We start from the raw sequence: 19036 nt of genomic DNA on the forward strand, positions 1-19036 counted from the left end.
AACACTATTTTATAAATTGTTATCTTGCTGTTAATTTTTAAATTACACACAAACTTACAGAAAAAGTCTATTTATTTGCAAGAGGAAACAGCAGCATCAGCCACTAGCTGTAGCAGTTATTTTGCAGCCTAAGGCACTTTTGGCAGGAATATCATAACATTTCTTCTATGATAATTGTGCAATGTGATATTGCTGCAAAGATTTTTTTTTGTATTTACATAAACAATTCTGAAATTTTGAAGGTGTTCAAAAACTGCATCAGTCCACTTTGGTCTCGGCCTTGATCAGATCATTAGATTAATGAGCCATTAGCCCTTTAATCCAGGCAGAATTAAACTCTGTTCCTCCACACTGAAGATGTTCAAATAACTATCTACAACAGGTAAGATGAAAATTGTTCATGACTTTTCCACAAAAGATCAGAACTATCCCTTTAATGTTGCCAATTTGAATGGGCCAGGGCTGCAGTCTTTGTATACCATGACAGTGGAATCTTAACTCTGGTGTAGTGTATTTCTTTTCTTCAGTCTGCGAGTGCATTTATTTTCATTAGATGGGCTTGGTCAGCAGTGTAAGCCCTTGTGTCCAGTAATGGAGCGTACAATTGCAGGCCCATTATAGACTCCCAGTGATGAATAAATGATATATCCAAGATGTATCATCTGTATGAGAGATTTTAAATATTCCACTCTCTTGTGTCTTCCTGAATAGTTGTTACGGCCACCCCCCACCCCCTCACCCCCATATCCTTTTTTTAAGCAAGATCAATGAATTTCAGTAATATCCTTCACTGGATGAGACTGCAGCAAAAGCAGCTCTACTGGCGCATGTGTCGGACTTAATGCCCACAGCATTTCTTAAAATGTTCGGACCTTGAATAATAACGCAAAGGATTTAGTAAAGCAATCACGGCTAATGTAAAACTGTAATGAAAACAAACTATACACAGAGGTGCAACACTGAGCAATAATGAAATTACAGAGTTGGAACTCAGCAGACTCCTGTGTGTGTTGTGCGATAAAACAGAACAGGGCAGGAAAGCGACTGAGGCATGCAAGTCACAGTCACAATTACTATTTCATTAAGGAGCTGCTGCCATTGGCAGACGTTCTCTGGCATTGTTGTGGGGAGGGCTGGCCTGGCACGGGAAGAGGTGGGGGCAGGGATAAGGGCTCGGGGTGCCGGAGAGGGGAACTGAGGAGGAAGGGGGAGCTTTAGGTGGGAGGAAATGGGCTCTAATTTGGGTCATCTCCCAGTATGCATGGGGTCGGATGACAGAGCCCCCGCACCTAATCTGAAAACACATATGCTGTAATGGGTATCCACCTGAATAATTGCCCTAAATATTCCTGATACAGAAGAGAGGCTGAATTAGAAACAAGAAAACAAAAACTTGTAAACAATTAAATACAGAATTTAAATGGGAATTTAGTCCTAAAATGACTTATTACAGTGGATTGCATTTGAGGAAATGAAAGCTACCTGTCATAAACCCGCAGTAGCCCTAAATTGTTTTTAGTGGAGTGTGGGTGTTGAGGGTTGGGGGCATCTTTGTTACCACATTCGAAGCAGCCAGTAGGTATGAGTCAGTGATGCCTTGGAGACCACACACCACCGAGCTAAACGGCGCTTATATGTGTCTCATAGCAACTTTTCATGCACAGCCAAAAGCTAACACACAATATCTAAACAACAACAACAAAAATGCCAGTAGAACAGAGAGTAAAAGGTGAGAAATTGCATAAAGTCTAGGAGAATTGTGCTGCCTTTACTGACACAGTAAAAATGTTTTATTCTCATATAAAATCGCTCCCATGATTGGACCAATACTGAAGCTCAGTTTGACCTTAGGTTGTTAACACACAGTAAAAATATATCAAATCTATGTAAAAACTTGTAATAATATTTGATGTAAAAAAGCAGAAAGACAACAAAAGGGTGCAATTGTGCAAATTGCTTAAATTGGCTGAAATTAGAGCTCATTACTATTTATTTTTAAATTGCTCTCAGTTATCCTGAACACCTCTACAGTCACACAACAGAGGCTGATGGCAGCTAATTTTTGCAGGTGTTACACTGCACTTTATTCATCCCACTTTATGTGTACCTGGTTATGTTAATAGGATTTCAACTCAATTTATTCAAGTGCTGATCAATGGCATGCAATCTCTGCACTTCATGCATTATGTATTTTAATGGAACTCTCTTGCTTTATGGCTGAATGGCTAAAGGTTAACAGTCCCGATAGGTGGGACTCCCTGAAGACTCATCTGAACTTCAAATACAGCTTTTTTTCCCCCTCGCTTCATAAGGGAAAAGCGCACGACAACAGGCAAAAGTTGTTTTTATCACCACTTCTTATGGCTCATTGAGAGAAGGGAGCGATATATTACCCCGCATCCTATGCTCACGTTAATGTGAATATAAATGCCCATAGACTCTCTGCAGGAAGTGAGGCAGAACAAAGGAGGAGTTAGAGGATGGGGAATTAGTAAGAAGCCTGCTGGTGAACGGGAGGGGCCTAGGGAAAGAAAGAGGATGGAAAATGATTAGAGGAATGTGTAGGTGGGTCAAAAGTGAAAATGAGTAAAAAAAGGGTGAGGCAGAAGGATAAGGTTGGTGGGTGAAAATCTTAGACCAGCAGGCACAGATATGTCACAGTTTCTCTGATTATCTACTTGAACTGGCATTTTGATATTGAAAATGAGTCGTTTCACCACTGAGATCTTAAGTCTTGATCTCTTCAGTTTAATATGGAAAACATCCAGGCTTCTCTGAGGGCCCTTCTCTCTCTCTCTCTCTCTCTCTCTCTCTCTCTCTCTCTCTCTCTCTCTCTCTCTCTCTCTCTCTCTCTTTTTATTTTTTCTCTGCCTGCTGCCACTTCCTGCACAATAAAGCTGCCTTGCTATTCCCAAGATGAGATTCCCACCGGAATAAGAGAGGACTGTAAGGTAAAAAAAAAAGCCCTCCAGTCCTCACTAAATCTAGAAGTGGAAGACGGAAAGTGCTATAGACATATTCTGTCAGGGTCACATGGCAGTTTTCACCATGTTGTCTTTTCGGTCATCAAGATTTGCCTGTGGCCTTTCGGAAAATTATGTTGAGCTGTCCATAAGCTGACTTCTTTTATTCTTATGGGAACGGTCCATTTTAAAGAGCCATTCTTTGCCACCTTGTCAGATAGCTTTATGTGATGAACATTATACATAAAAACGCTTGTGGGCTAATGGATTGTTGAGGGGATGTAAAAATTTGATCAGTGGTTATTTAGAAGCAATTGAATGATGAAAGAGCAAAAATGCAATCTGGCTTTTTCAGGACTTAAATGGACAAATTATTGCAGTGAGCCTCACAGCTTGTCTGCTGGAATATGGATTGCCCTGTTGGGACATTTTACTATATAGTTACGTAAACAAGCATGGATTCATGAATCAATTCGGAACAAGATAATGAGAACAAATCTTACTTATCCAATCAAAATTTGGCTGCATTCGCTGCCATTCTCATTCTGTCATTGTTTTGGTTTCACATGGATGAAAGTGGATTAATGGTAAGATGTATGATTGCTGAGGGAATAGGGGTATTTGGCTAAGGCGAGTGGAGGCTTAAAGCTGTCAGAAAATCACTTACTCCACAAAAGATTCCAGTTAGAAACATGACGTATAACCTGTAAAGAAGCACTTGACTTCAACACAGCCCAAGAAGGGCCAAGCCATTTTAACTGGCGCCATCAGTCTCCTCCAGGTAATGCAATTAGATGCCACTAATATCTTGGGATGCTCTTTAAACTGCAAATGCACTTTTGCTAAATAGCAGACACTGTAATAACTAGTGACAACACTCAAGGAGCCAGACTGAAAAAGCTTTTGCATGTGATTGGTTCAAGCAACTGCACATACAGAATGCTGCAAATGATTGAAAGTGTGAACTGAAATTAGATGTTATCTATGCTGGCTTGTTTGTGTTGTTGCTAGGCAACGTGCCTCACCATAAGAAATAACAAATTATATTTTTGAGATGGGCTTGGGCAGTTCTAAAGTGGACTTTTCGCTGAAGTTCTGCCTTGAGAACAAGTAACTAAGCTCCCTAACCAAACCTTGTTAATCTGCTCATGACTCCATGCTCGCTTCTGTGCTCAGGACTGAACCTCCGAGAGTTTTTATTCCAGCTAAGCATAAAGTCAGGTGCCTTGGAACTAGATTTGTTCCATTGTAAACCCTTAGCTTCTTTTTGAATTTCTTTTTACACATTAAAGATACAGTCCAAATCATTTGAAGTAAGATTCTGTGGAAAAGTTGTGAACAGTTAAAATCGTACCTGTTGAAGATATTTTTTAACAACCTTTCAAACAGCTAGTGGCTGTTACTGCTGTTGCAAGTTTGGAGAAATGCAGATTAGTTCTGACAAACCTAATGAGCTAAGACCGAAGTAGTTTGATGGTTTGATGATTCTTGAAAAAAACCCATGTCACAAAAAATTCATAGTGATTCATACAAACACTATTCTATAAACCTGTGAATCACTGACAGTTTCACATTTCACAATTATTCCAGCAAAAATGTTTTAATATTGCCTCAGGCTGCACTGGAAATGCTACAGCCAACTTCTACTGCAATTTGGGGGTGGCTTTGGTCCAATGGTAGGGAAGTTTTCCCTCAGTTGGAGGATCGGGGGTTCAAACTCCAACCCTGCCGCATACCAAAGTGTCTCTGAACCAGTCAAAGGACACCACACTTTCCCAGATTTTCTTAAATGTGTTGGACTTAGGATAAACAAGTAGTGTTTCCAGAGTGTAAATGTATGTAGTAGAAAGCATAAGCTGTGTGTGTGTATGAACTGATAAATGAGCAGTACATTGTAAAGTAATTTGCAGAACCTGTGAGATTGAAAGGCACTTTATGTGTGCAAACTATTTGTCATGACTATTTGATATTTTCACTTGCAAAAATGTATAAAATTGTTTATAAACAACAATGCACTGCAAAATTAACAGTAATTTAGAGATTTTTAAAGTAATATTTGCATGAATTGTCATAAAGTTTAGCTTAAGATCTGTTTGGACGTAGCCATTAGCTCATCAAACCATTTCTCCAGACTTAGGTCGTTCAAAGAGATATCTACAACAGGTAAGATATTAATACTTTATACCATTTCCATAAACCCCCACTTCAAAAGGTCTGAACTACTGCTTTAAACTCTCTGAGGCTGTGTGTGCTGTCACTCACTTTAAAAACCTCTACTGCAGCTTCTGAGTAAGCTGAGGCGTCCTGTGGGGCTGCCAGATCATCACCGGCATCATTGTTGCTACTTTATCTCGGAACAGTCAAAATCTCCCACACAAAACAATTATAGTTATTGCATTTTATTTACACAAAACAACTCATCATCACCCAAGACTACTTAACAGTATTTTAAATGCACATACAGTGGGAGGAGAAGATGCTTTAGGGCTACATACAGTACATTTGTAATCAAAAGTTCAGTGAATCACTGTAATCTTAGTCTGAATCTCTTCACTTGAAGGATTAAGTGGAAAATCAAAGAACACAATGCAATATAACTAAATAGAGCTGATCGGTAGCTGAGATAGTGGCTATGTATCCGAAGGAACTGAGATAGAGAGACAGAGAGGAAGGGAACGGGATCTGCTTCTTGCTCTGACTGTTCCCCTCAAGGCAGCGTAAGGATAAATCTTCTAAGGGATTATCCCAGCTACACAATGTTCTCTGTTCTGCCCATTGTATGCCTCTTTAAGCACAACTGATAAATTAGTTATTTATATTGTGAATGGATCAAAGTCAGACACTGGATTTTCTTTTGATTCGTCTGCTTTGGGAAGCATTACAAATAATCATCTGTGTGTGTACTTCACACAGCAGATTCAATTGCAAAGATATTTGTGAGGATGGATTACAAACTAGAGTGAGGAATTGTTTGCAAGCATAAAGTTTAGTCTTTTTTTTAAACTTAGGGCTACTTTGCAAATATAATTTTCAAGCCTGAGTATGTCATCTGGTTCCAGGCTAAAAGAAGGACTGTGAGCCAGCAGGAGTTACACAATACCCATGCAGCTGAACTATCCATTTATGTTCTGCTACCCTAATTTCACTTTGCCTGTCAGCTCAATGGGGGCCCAAATCAGTTTTTAATGACTTACACATGGGATCAGATATCTTTGTGGGATCCCTTCTGCATTTAATTTAAGGTAAACTAATAGCTTCATTTATTCGCAATCAGAAAAAAATAATATCCTGCTTGAAAAAGAGTATCATCAGTCCCTCCTTCTACTGGCAGCTCACTCTTCAATAGTTCATGAATTTTAATTCATCCTGGTGGTTAGGCCAATCCCCCAGTTGTATAAGGCGACAGAGAATTTTAGTCAAATTGAATTACGTTCCGTGTTTTGCTGCTCTCACCCTTGCTGTCCCCATTTTTCCTTCTCCTCCACCCATTTTTTCCTTGTGCGTTCTTCGTTGCCTAATTTTACCCATCCCTTTAAAACGTCCTTATTTTCTTCATTGACTGCCTGAAGACAAGCAGTAAGTCATGTGGCTGTGTCTTAACGCTGGTTGCCCCTAGCACATGTAATTGACTTTGGCACTTGATGTTTGAAGAGAAACAAAATGAAGAAAAAAAAATCCCTAAGTGCAAAATCAAACAGATAAGAGGCAGGAATCTTCACTTTGCTGGGGAACGTGTGTCTTGACATGCACTGCCTTTTATGTTTCCCTTTAACGTCGTCAAGGACAGTTAGTTTTGGAGGCATTCAAATCTTGAATATTAAGGATACATTTACGAGTTCTCACCTTTTAGTACTAAAATGTATATTTTTATGAGAACTGTAATATAAGACGCTCTCACTAAAGCAATCTGATGTGTACAGGTAGGCCAGCCCCATGTGTGTGGCCTTGCACTCAGGAAATAACCTACAAAGTAATCATACAAATTTAAGCAACTAGTCACTGTCGTATTTTATATATATATATATATATATATATATATATATATATATATATATATATATATATATAAACATACATACACACTGCTTGGGGGGAAAGAATTGCACATCAGAAAATCAGTTGATTTTGAGGTGACCCACATTACACCGAATCATTCGTTTGACCTCTTAGGTGTTATCTTCAAACGGCAAACATGGCAGTACAACTTCCCCCTCCTACTTGCCCAAGATGCTTGAAAACATCTGACTTTGCAAAGATTTACTCCAACTGCGTCTGCGGCATCATTATTTCAAGGTCAAAAGCTGTCTTGAGTAAATGGAAGGTAATGATTTTAAAACAAATTACAAGTCTAAGTTATCAAAATAGTTCCAGTCAATTATGCTGATAGTTAAACAGTCATTAGGGATGAAAATAAAGGCAAAACATGGTCTGACTTATGGTGCAGACAGACAAACTGAAAGAAAGAAGACTACAAACAAAAGAGGTTATTTTAGTAGGGGTTGATGTTATGTCTGCATTCACATCAAGAAGAAGATTTATTTTTTTCTCAAAGGTTGAAAGGTCAGTGTGTGTGTACAGTGATCCCTTCTAAGAATCTGTTCTTAACTTGCGGTGTGGATCACTTTGTCCTTCTCTGACCTGGATCGTCAAGTGTAAACTCATTAGAAAGAGAACACCAGATGACAAATACCCAAGGATCATGCTGAGCATTCATCTGCCACATTTATCTGAGTGACAAAGCATTTCCCGCTGGCAGAAAGGGTCATCTTACAGGGTTACCAATAGGTGAGCACCAGACAAAACTCAGAGTCATCTACCTTGATTTTATTGATGATGTCTACCATCTATTAGGGTAGAGAGAGAAAAAAGAAGTCCATTAACAAACACATCCATTCACTAGCTAACACAGGGCATTAATTGACTCTGTCTGAAGGAAGACATTGGCCTCCATTTCTGCGTTTATTTAAGCCTAGAGACAAGCAGTTTTACACCGACAAGTGGATAGCACTCCATACCCCAACCAGAGAGACTGGACACCCCTGGCAATCTCTTTGTTGTGTCTAAAAATAGAGGTTCCCAGGCGGTCTCTCTTGGAAAAAAAGGCAGAGGCACACTTCATTATTTCATTATATTCCCCCATCCTGATTTACATACACACCAGAGGAGGAGAATTTTTTATCTGAGCATCAGGGCTGCTCACAGAAGCTGTGTACTGATCCCCAGCAGAGTAGGGCACGCACAAAAACAAGCCTGAAACTCACCGGCATGCCACCCTCAAGAGGCAGACATGATCTCATGTTATCCCTGTTTCCCCTCAAGCATTAAGACATGTATGCATCGTGTCACTGAGATTTGGACTGCAAAACTCAGCCTCTTCAGTCACGATGATAAATAATGCAACAAGGAGCTAAATGAAACTTAATTTGAGACAAATCCAGGACTCCATGTTGCATCATTTGTTCTCTTGAATCGCCTGATAGATAGGTGTCTAGTACATGGTAAGGTATTTGGATAGATTTTTTTTTTATATTGCAGTGACTTGCTGTATTGTGCACCTCTACTGATACATGCCTTTGAACTATTTGTGACCTTTTTCTTTGTGCACTCAGCATTCTCGGCTCATACGTACATTGCAATATTGGACACACGAGCAGCAGACTGTGCCCCATTCATTGATTATACTCAATATCATATTGTTGTCCAGTCTAAAACAAATACTGAAGTGTCTCTTATGCTTAAAGTGCACTAAATTGACTTTTTGTTTTGAGCTGGCAATCCATAAATAAAGGGGACTTTACAAAAAGAAAAAAAAACAATAAAGGGGAAAAAAGACTACATATTAAGCTGAGCTTTATTGGTTACTATAATCTAAAAGCTTATGCCACGTAAGGAGGAAGTCACATGTTTTTTTGCCTTTGGATAATAAAGAAGAAAAAATCGGATCTCTGTTTTTGCGGTATAAGGGTGCATTTAATCATCTTGACACTTTTCCTAAACATGTTATAAATGCTCACTGTTAGCATCGAGGAGGATTCCTTTAAAATACTTTTATAGAATTTTTGCAGACACTGGCTGATATCAGTCGCTATCAGTCTGTGGTGGGGGGGTCAAACAAATGTGGTGTGTCTGGGTGACCTTAATCACTTCCAGGTTCATCCAGACTCGGATTTCACTTGTGTGCCTTATTTCAGGTCACTGCCTCAAAGTCAATCTAGGGCACAGTCATTATCTGAGGGAGCATAACGCAATCATCCACACAATACAATAAGGTCGGCACAATTCACTGAAGTCAGTGAAGTGTTGTCCATTACCTCTGGGTTTAAAAACATGTGCTTCACCCAGCACCACCTGTCTATATAGTGACACACAGGTTATAATATATATATGTACAATTCTCATGACAATTTCTCTTTTTTTGTGGGAAATATGTATTAGAATTCTGGACCTAGAAAAAGCAGAAAACCATCTGAAGTGAACTAAAAAGTTGTTGCATTCAGTGAAGGTGAATACTTTGGACCAAAGATTATAAAAGTTGCTCAACTCTTGCTTGGTTTTGTTAGCAAGATAAACATCAAAAGCTATATCATTCTATTATACAAAATTGTGAATTGAGTACTACCTGTAAATTATTTTTTGCTTTTGCGCCCATTAAAGAGATAATTCCAATATTTTGAATGTCATAGTAATTTAAAAACGCTATTTTATAAACTTTTACATGGCTGTCATTTTTTCCAATCTATTTTGGTTTAATGCCTGATCAAACTAGCCATTAGCTTGTCAAGCCATCAAAATTAAACTCAATTTCGCCACATTGTGTTAGAGCTATCTACAACACGTAATATATTATTGTGCAAAACCTTTTTCACAAAACCCCCCATGAAAGGATGTGAACTGTTGTTTTGAGTCTACAACCCACTTCCAGTGCAAAATGTGAAATATTCACTTAACTAACATAAGTCCTTATTTTGATTTTTTTGTGTTGATTTTTCCTTTTGCTACCATGCAAGAGAAAATCACATGAAAGGACTATGCATCGTCACATTCTATAAAATTTTCATAAATGAATGTTGCATCAGATTTGAGACACAACAAAGTCTGAGCTCAGAAATTGGAGGATGGTGCTTCACACAAACCTGTTAAAATTTTGAATTCAATTTCAGTTTCCATTTTATCTACCCATGTTTAAAGTAATGTTACTTTAAATTATATTTTCCCCTTTTTTATTAAAATTGATACTATTTTATAATTTTTGCCTCATTGGTACAGTCTGGACACACAGATCATTACTCTGGATTGCACAGAAGGAAAATGAAAAAAGATGCTCACTTGCATAAATAAAAAGTTATCCGTTTGTGACTATTTCACAACTCTCCACGAGAACGTGCTGAAATCCTGGTCTGCATGAGGAGAGGAAAGAAAGAAACTGTATTTCAAAGGATGTGTGAGAAATGTAGATGTGAAGTCATATCATTTCACAATGACTGTCCCGCTATTCAAGCAACATAAAGCTCTGCCATTGAAAACCATCCGAAAGACGTGTAATAGTGACTGATCTTGAAAATGAGTTGCTGCTCTTTTTGAAGACTGCATGCACGTAAATTCTTTATGACCATTGGTGAATATCACAAGCATTATTTACGAAGACTCTTCAAAATATCCTTGATTCTATTATCCTTTCATGTTTTAAGCTCCAGCCAGCTCCATTTTTACTGGTGGAAGATGGTGCTTAGCATTGTGTCTGTAAATTTCACAATATTAACAACTGCCTTTTAAAGCAAACAGATGTTTGGATAAAAATATTAATCTAGAACAATGAATAGTGGTGTTTGCTTTTGTTTTTACCTCTAGATACATCAGTGTCTTTATAATGGTCCAAGGTATTAGACTGAGCTGCACAAAGTGTATTACCAAGGACAACATTAGCTTTGTGTGGTTCACCATTTGAAATTCTGTTAATGGCTTGGTGCATGCCTCCTTGCTGACATCAGCTTTTAAGCATATACTGTATATGCTGTAGGAGAACTCTTGAATGATGAGAGAAATACAAAGCAATAATTATAAATCTTTGAAAGAAACTCAAAAGTTTTCGTCAATGGTGTTAGTAGCAGCTCCAACCTGTAACTTTCAGTTCAATCATTCATGTCAAATGATCATTTAACAGTGTCCTTCTGATTTTGTCTTTGTGGATGGAGAGCAAAGAAAGAAAATCCGCACGTCACTGGGTATGTGCAGATTAACTTTCCACTGTGTACATGGTTTAGTGTGAAGCATTTGTGCCCATTGTTTGTCTTTTCTGTGTCTAACCCAGACTGAGCCTGACAGCTATGTGCAACATCCTGTTAACACAGGGACAACGATAAAAAAAAGAAAGAAAATTGGATAAATCAAATGTTTTGGTTAAACAGCTCTTTGGTCCATGCAAATCTTCCCAGTTAGCTCACTTGTGCTGTGCGCAGCTCTAATTAGTCAATGGGCTGATCTCATTTGTTCAAATGCTTTTTGCTGCAGGTGTCCAGTCCGAGCTGAGAAGATTGCCGGAGGCATTAAGTTAGAGAGGTAGGCTCAGGAAACCAATGGAAAAAAGGTTATAAGCAGTCATTCCAGATTCCATGGATGTTATCAAATATATTGCTTTTTAAAAACAATGCACCAAAGGAAACTGAATCACATTATTACATTTAAAAGGTGCCTGTTAAACAGACACATATGATAACATAATCACAGCTGTTAATTTTATTATCAACAATAGTTTTTACAGGTCAAATGAGAACAACTATTTTCACTCACAAGTATTGATGAATAAATGACTTGTTGGGTGTTTTTTCTACAATTAGACATGACTTCACCAAAAAATCAAGTGTGTAAATACAACGATTAGTACAGTGTCCAGTTAATTTTAACAATGTTTGCATAGGGACTAATCAGGAATTAGGCACTGGCATCTCCATTAAATTGTTATCTTTATGCATTCACAGGGGAATTTTGTTGGGATTCACAAAAAGGCAATTGTCTGCATTCTTCTGATTATCCCCTACAAAAGCTTATAATCTGACTGAAAGTACTTAAAGAGTCAAGCAGCAAAATAAACAACATTGATTATCATCCCTCTGTTCTTTTTTTTCTCTCCCCAGAAGTGGCCCATGCGGAGAAGGCGGAGTTTGGAGGCTAAGGTTGTGCCTTCCTCCGTCAGCGCCATCTGCTTGGGCAAATGTTAAGGCTGGCTAAATACCCCCTGAGTCCTCTGTTCAAACCAGATTATCAACTATTCTAAGGAGGCGGACGAGCATCTTATCATCTCCCAATCTCTTTTACAAAGGCAAATCAAGAATTCTGAGCAAGGATTACCCGGATTAAGGAGGACACAGACGTAGCCCTCCTTGGACTATGTCTTTAAGTCGCTGCCTTGTCTTTAAGTCTAGCTTCCTTCAGCTTGCAAACAAGCAACTGCATCTCATCATGAATCTGTCAACAGTAGATTTTTTTTCTTTGGGCTAAAACATTGTTTCCAGGACTGGTTTGCAATATGTGGTTAATGTTGAAATACATGCTTTTTTTCAGTCATCCAGCTCAGTTACACTTCAGAGAAGAGTCTGCTCTACACACCTTTGGCAGCTCTCATATTGTTAAGCAATAAACCTCAGAGGGATAAGGTGATGAAAATTTGCACTGATTTGCTCAAACTGCAATCTAGAATGCTGCACAGGTTTCTGACTACAAGCTTTAGTGAGTGTGTACAGAGGGAAGAAATTCAAAAATGAATTTGCTTGTACCAAAAAAACAAAAAACAAAACCCAGATGCAAAAAGAAAGCTTGGTCAGATTTTGCTTTATCTTTGTCTTTGTGTTTACCAGGATTACAGTTAAAAGTACATGGGTAAAACTAAAGCCTAAAGCATGTAATTATCCCAAAGGAGGGGGGTGGGGGGGCAAGGGTGAAGGGATGGGCATATCACCAGAGAATGTTTTTAAAGCTCGGTCAACCCGACTAAAACAGTTGCATTAACACACATACAATAAAATATAGAAGCTCTGACATAGCCACACAATTCCATCAGTATGTCAAACTGCTATTTTTTTTTTAATCTTAACCATGCACATCAGATCAGGATGGATTTCTCAGAATAGTTAAGAAACTACATTGGCGGGTCAGCAAACCAGCAGCAAACCACTCCTTGCACACTGCAGCCACAGTTTTAGATCATACTTTTAACAAGGAACAAACAATTGTACAAGCAATCGATGTTCTTCAGATCCCCGCTCCATAGTCACACCTTGTTTAATCAACAGAATTGTTTTCTATGAAAACAATCTCCGGGCTGTACAACTGTACTCGATGTCTCAGACAGAACCGCTGGGTGGGCTTCCACACAGATTTGATTCTTGCAAAAATGCCCTCCCGAAAAAAAAAAAAAAAATAAAATAAAATAAAATAACAAACAAACAAACAAACAAAAAAAATATATCTAACCCTATACATGGGCTATGATTGAATTATTCAGTTTGGCAAAGATTTGGCAGTAATTGTGTGGAGTGTTGCCTTGGAGTGCAACAGAAAAACAGCATCTTCTTGTTTCCTGCACCACTGCACAGTTCATGCATAAACAGCTTCTGCTTAGACAGCCAGTATTGCTTCAGGACAACTTCACATCAGAACCTGAACATGCTTGCTGCTTGGTAAATTGACTTTCACCTTCCCGTAGACACCCATGATATTAAATGGTTTGGATTTTAGGCAATTTATAGTGTTTGAATTAACAAAGTGAAAAAAGAGAGGTGTGTTCTCAAGAGAGCTGCAGAACCACAAAGTACAAAGTTCACGTTTAAGGCACCCAAAGTCACCAATAAGCACACACATTGCCATCTAAGTGTATGAAAGCATGAGTGGCTGCCAAAACTGCTTTGATCAATTTTACAAGGCAAGCAGAAAGAAGAAAAGAAATATATACAAACTGTCACAACTGCTGCTTCAACTCTGGTTTAGTAATATAAAATATCTGCAGTGCTGCTGATCCCACTAAATACACGTTGCTTTTAAAAGATCAGTTGAAACGGCAAATGCAGTAATCATTTAGGTCAAACAATCTGAAATCTTGAATTGTCACTCTATCCCACCTGCAGCAGACAACAGGAATCTCAGAGGAGAATGAAAGAGACTTGTAAAATCAATGTAACAAACACTTTTTTTTTTCCCGGCCATTTCAGCAGCAATGTTAGCTACATTAATAACGGATATGTTCTAGTTTTATGTTTCAGGCAGGGAACTGATAACAGTGAGTACTGATTGCACTGATTGCATTCTCAAGGTTGAGGAAAGTCACTGGGCCAGCTGAAATAACAAACCTCACATGTGATTTCTGATTAATCTTAAGGGTCATTATTCTTAACTAATTATAAACATGCCTGCTTGATTACTACTTAGTCTGTCAAACAGTTTACATACAGAAACTAAGTCCCCTACACTCAATGTATAAATAGGAAAGAAAGAAAAACAGGAAAATTAGGAAAAAAATGCTATTAAAGACCATATGGATGGTCTTACCGTCACAGCAGAATAACTGGATACATGTGTTTCTGTGTAAACGTCTGTGTGTTCGTCTGTATGCACTCCAGAGGTATCATTGCATTATATGTAATCAAATTCACCACATCGAACGGCCCTCTTGGTCTGTTAGATGAAATTGAATAATGTGTCCTCATAAATCATGAATCAATATGTCAACAAAGAAACTTAAAAAAGTGGTGTTTTCACCAAAATATGTCTCCAGTAAAAAAAAAAAAAAAAAAGTGTTTAAAAAGTCATCTTAAAATAATGAAATCACCAAGACGATTCACAAATTTCTAAGAAAACTGAAGCGTTAAAAGGAGTTTTTTTGCTTTCAAGAACACCTTTTTTCTTCATCAACTTTTTTTTCCAACGCATATAAGAAAGTTATTCTTTACCAGCCTGCAGTAATAGTTTAGATTTTTTAAGGTTATTTTAAGAATAAGTTACCCAATAAAATAATTGCTAAACTGAGTTAATTTGACATGTTTTAAAAACGAAATGACGTCCGTTACACACCTAATGTGTAGAGCTGCACGTCCACACAGCTGAATTGTGCTCCACACCTCTTATGGTTCCATGAAGCTCGCTTCACTTCTGAAAGCTCTAAGCAGGATGTGGCTGGTTTGAGTAGAGATTTGTTTACGGTCAGAGGAAGCTTAAAGAGAGGTTTTTGCCACTATTTCACGAAACTGTTTTACAAAAGCTCCTATTCTGCAACCTTTATGTTACCCTTCATTTTATATTACATGGTTAATTACATAGTATTTAACAGTTGTTAGCAAATGCAAATGTTGGCAACAGCAGCAAACTGTAGCACCTCCAGCAGAAATATGATTTTTCTGTCAGATTAATTGTGTAATGTGAAATTGATGGCAATGTAAAAAAAACAACGTTTGTATGAGCCATTTGGAATTTGGAGTTGTATCAAGATAGCAGCAATCCACGCTGGTCTTGACCCCACTTGATTTAGCCATTACCTCATCATTCTAGTCAGAATTGAACTCTATTCTTCCCATCTGTAATCATTCAGAACGTTTCCAAAAAAAATCCCACTTCAAACAATCAAAGCTGTTACCTTAATATTTGTACACAAAAGTTAAGACTTATTGATGTGGTGTCATGAGTGTTTTTCATATTTTGAAGCTCATTTAAATTTCATTACCTAAGTATGCATAATGCAAAAGAAATACAACCTTAATATCCCTGCTTAAACAGACAATACTACCTTGAGCAATAACCCTCTTGGATCTCCAGTTGTGAGTAACCGTGATGCATTTAACAGGTTAACATTCATCTATTAATAGAAATATGACATTTAAACACTACCAGAACGCTCTCCTTGCGTATGCACCATTTTCTCAAATCACCAAGGACACTTTTCCCGAGGGGACTGATTAGTTCTCTCTCAGTTGAGAAATCCAAAGCAACTTTGATAAGCAATTAAACATTTTCTGTTGTCAGGCTTTGTTTTATGCCTTTCAAGTCTGTATTTTTGGATCAAATCTACATAAAGACCGTATAACAGAATGTCTGAGGGCTGGTTGTTGTACCTTCTCATATCAATCTCGCTCAGATGTATAAAGCTCTGGATTTGTGTGCAATTGTAATAGGAAAGCTATCATTATCAAATGATCATTACGAGCTAACATAGAAGGGGAAAAACAATAAAACGGAAAATGTTGATCTGAAACAGATTCTGTTCTGCTGTTTTTGGACTGTGCACTTCAAAGGATGCATTCTCACCACATTTACATAACTTTTTATCTGTAATCTGTTCCTAATTAGTGATGTATATCTAACACTTCATTCATTTCCTGCTCTGATTCAATACCATAACCATACTGTTGCAAAAATGGAGATGGAATGTATGGGTGTTTTTCTGTGGCTGAAATGAGCCAGTTAATTGTCTGCACTTACTGTATATAGCACCCATTAATGGTGTCCAAACCAGCGCAGCTACATTTACTTCTAAAGGCCACAACCTGTCTGACAACAGATTATTTCCAGGCATATTTTCTCCTTAATTTTAGTCTGACAGTTTGTGCCAAGCAGACGCAGGAGCTGTAATGTGCAAACAACTGACACTAATATTAAATGCCAAGAACAGTGGGTAAGAAGAGTCATCAAAAATATTCAGTACAATGCAAAAAGACTTTAATAAATTTCAGAAGCTCACACATACATAAACAAAACATTTACAATTTTCTCCACACTGGCAAATAAAAGTCAATTACAAAGATCATGTAAGGTGCATATTGTACTTCACATTGAATAAAAGTGAGGTTTCCTGTCTCCCTTACAAAGACAAAAAGCTTTCCCAATGTATTTTTTTCCCTTTCCCCCAAAGATCAGGTAAATCTAATTATTACACAGTTCTAAGTTGCTGTGTGTATTTTATATTGTGGCTCCTACGCAGTAGTGAATACATTTGATACCATAATTGCACAAATATACTTTCTTTAAATAATAACAACCTGCCTCACGAAGAGGCAAGAGTACATAAAATTAAAAGCTTTAAAATAGACATAGTCTGTACAACCATGACAAATTTAGACTGGAACAAAATCAAAAGGGCTGCTGTTCCATGCAGTAATTTGATTTACCTATAAACAGTCTCTCACAGAAGGGGAAACAGCCTCTGGTTCACTTCGTCTGTACATTTCTGAATGAATACACAGGCTATGTCTATAATAACGTCTCTAATTCTATGGCCATATGCATGTACTGACAGTGCCTGTTAGGCCTTAACCTATTGAATAAATTTTTAGCTCACCATTTAACAGGAATATTGAACAATCATGCCGCTAACCCATCAAGCCAGATATGTTTGATAACGGTAGGAAAAACTGATTTTAGAACATGATGATCCTATATGTAAAGAAAAATTTGAGTGAAATTGTGCTCCATAAAAGGGGCCCAGTGATCTTTGTGATGCTGTCACGTGTAAATTTTATTGCTGTTTTTAAAGTAAATCCTGGGTTACATTTTCAGGAAAATGTCGGAGTCCTTTTTGTTCACTATCAACTCAACCAGTGCTTGAGGATTATTATTATTATTCCTTTTTTAACCATCTGGAGTCATTTAAATGTAGATCTCGTGGGTAAATCACTTCTGATTTAGGAACAGAAAGCGACACACAAAAGGTTAGGCTTAGCACGCTTTGAATCTGCCCTACATAAACAGCTTTTGATTATGACCCGAGCAGTTAGTCCCTTGTGATTGTGGCTTAGCTCAAAGTATTAAACTTGTCCTACCATTTCTTCCTGTGTAATAACAGCTTGGTGATCTTTAGCACACACATACACACATGAAAAAAAGCATTATTGTTGTGGTTGTGTTGAGGGGCTGAGTGCAGTTCTTTTACTCGTCACTCACAATGCTATCATTGGCATCAAAAGTGGAACAGAAAGAGGCAAAGGGTAACAAATTGTGAGCAGTGTAAGCCTACAGGTGGAAGGCGTTGCAGCATAAATACATTGTAAGTAATTAACAATATAAAACATAGAAGGTAAGAAAATAAAATGGCCACCAGGCAGTTTTTAAAACAAGGCAAAAAAAAGCAGTCAATAAATATAAACACCATCAAGTTTGTGATAGATATACATACATACATATAAACATACTTTACAGCTCTACTGACTGTATTTGACACCTATTTTACAGTTTGGGAGTTCGACTGGGACATTTTCTTGGGGGGTTTGGGGCAAATCCTCCTCAAGGAAACAGGTAAAATGTAGCATAGGACTCAGTAAAGCATTTTAGACATCCAACAGATTCACAAGAGGAGCTTTGTCAAGTTTCAGACATCAACACGAAGCGTGTCTTCTTTTCTGAGACGCCCCACCCACCCACCCATCCCTCTTCAAATTCATCTTATGCACTCAATTGAATGAAGAGGTGCAGTTTGAGGCTGTAGAGACAGTAAAGTACTTGTTTCACCTCTTCAGTTCTTCCATCTTTTCTCTTTCTTTGCCCTCTCTCTTTTCTCTCTTTTTCTCTCTCTTTAGGAAGTGGGAGCTAGAGATTGATTTTAATCCTGTGGGAGCGAGCTGTACCTGTGCCACAGAGTGTGCCATAGTGTGGTGGGTTCAGTGCCATCTCCTGAAATATAGAGAGACAGACAGATATAGGGAGATTGTGGTTACAATATCAATGAGCTCTGAGCAACCTGAGCTGTAGCCTTATTGGTGCGAGGCTAAATTGACACTGAACAAAAATAAAAACATTTTTGAAAACAGTGTAAATATATATGTAAAAAAAACATTCTTCAAGGAACTGCTGGCAATCAAGTCGGTATCATGTCAGGTTTCCTTGAAGAATGCCCCAGGTGTCACAAGTTTGTGTATTTTCCTGTACTTATCAGAGCATGCAATCTCATCCAATTATGACTCCCAATTTGCCATTTTTTGTCTCCCACCACACTAGTGCAGCACTCCTCATTTCCCCTAAAAAACAACCATTTGAATCAATTTAGGCCCACTCTTTCATTCGGACCCTTGCCAGTTGGGTCCTCTGATATGTACAGAAGA

General features: G+C 38.0%; 1 protein-coding gene across 2 annotated transcripts in view; it reads right to left on the reverse strand.

The window, feature by feature from the left end:
- Window positions 1-19036, reverse strand: part of pcdh11 (protocadherin 11) — a 142657-nt gene that overhangs the window by 103358 nt on the left and 20263 nt on the right. The window contains exon 4 of one of the 2 annotated variants that reach the window (XM_017428285.2): window positions 18367-18608. The exons of the other annotated variant lie outside the window; for it this stretch is intronic. Coding sequence (XP_017283774.1) covers window positions 18525-18608 — 84 coding nt within the window. The 3' untranslated portion in view covers window positions 18367-18524. Of the gene's footprint in view, window positions 1-18366; window positions 18609-19036 lie in introns of those variants that run through there. 2 annotated transcript variants of the gene reach the window in all.

This window comes from Kryptolebias marmoratus, linkage group LG9, assembly GCF_001649575.2.
Source record: "Kryptolebias marmoratus isolate JLee-2015 linkage group LG9, ASM164957v2, whole genome shotgun sequence".
Lineage (NCBI taxonomy): Eukaryota > Metazoa > Chordata > Actinopteri > Cyprinodontiformes > Rivulidae > Kryptolebias > Kryptolebias marmoratus.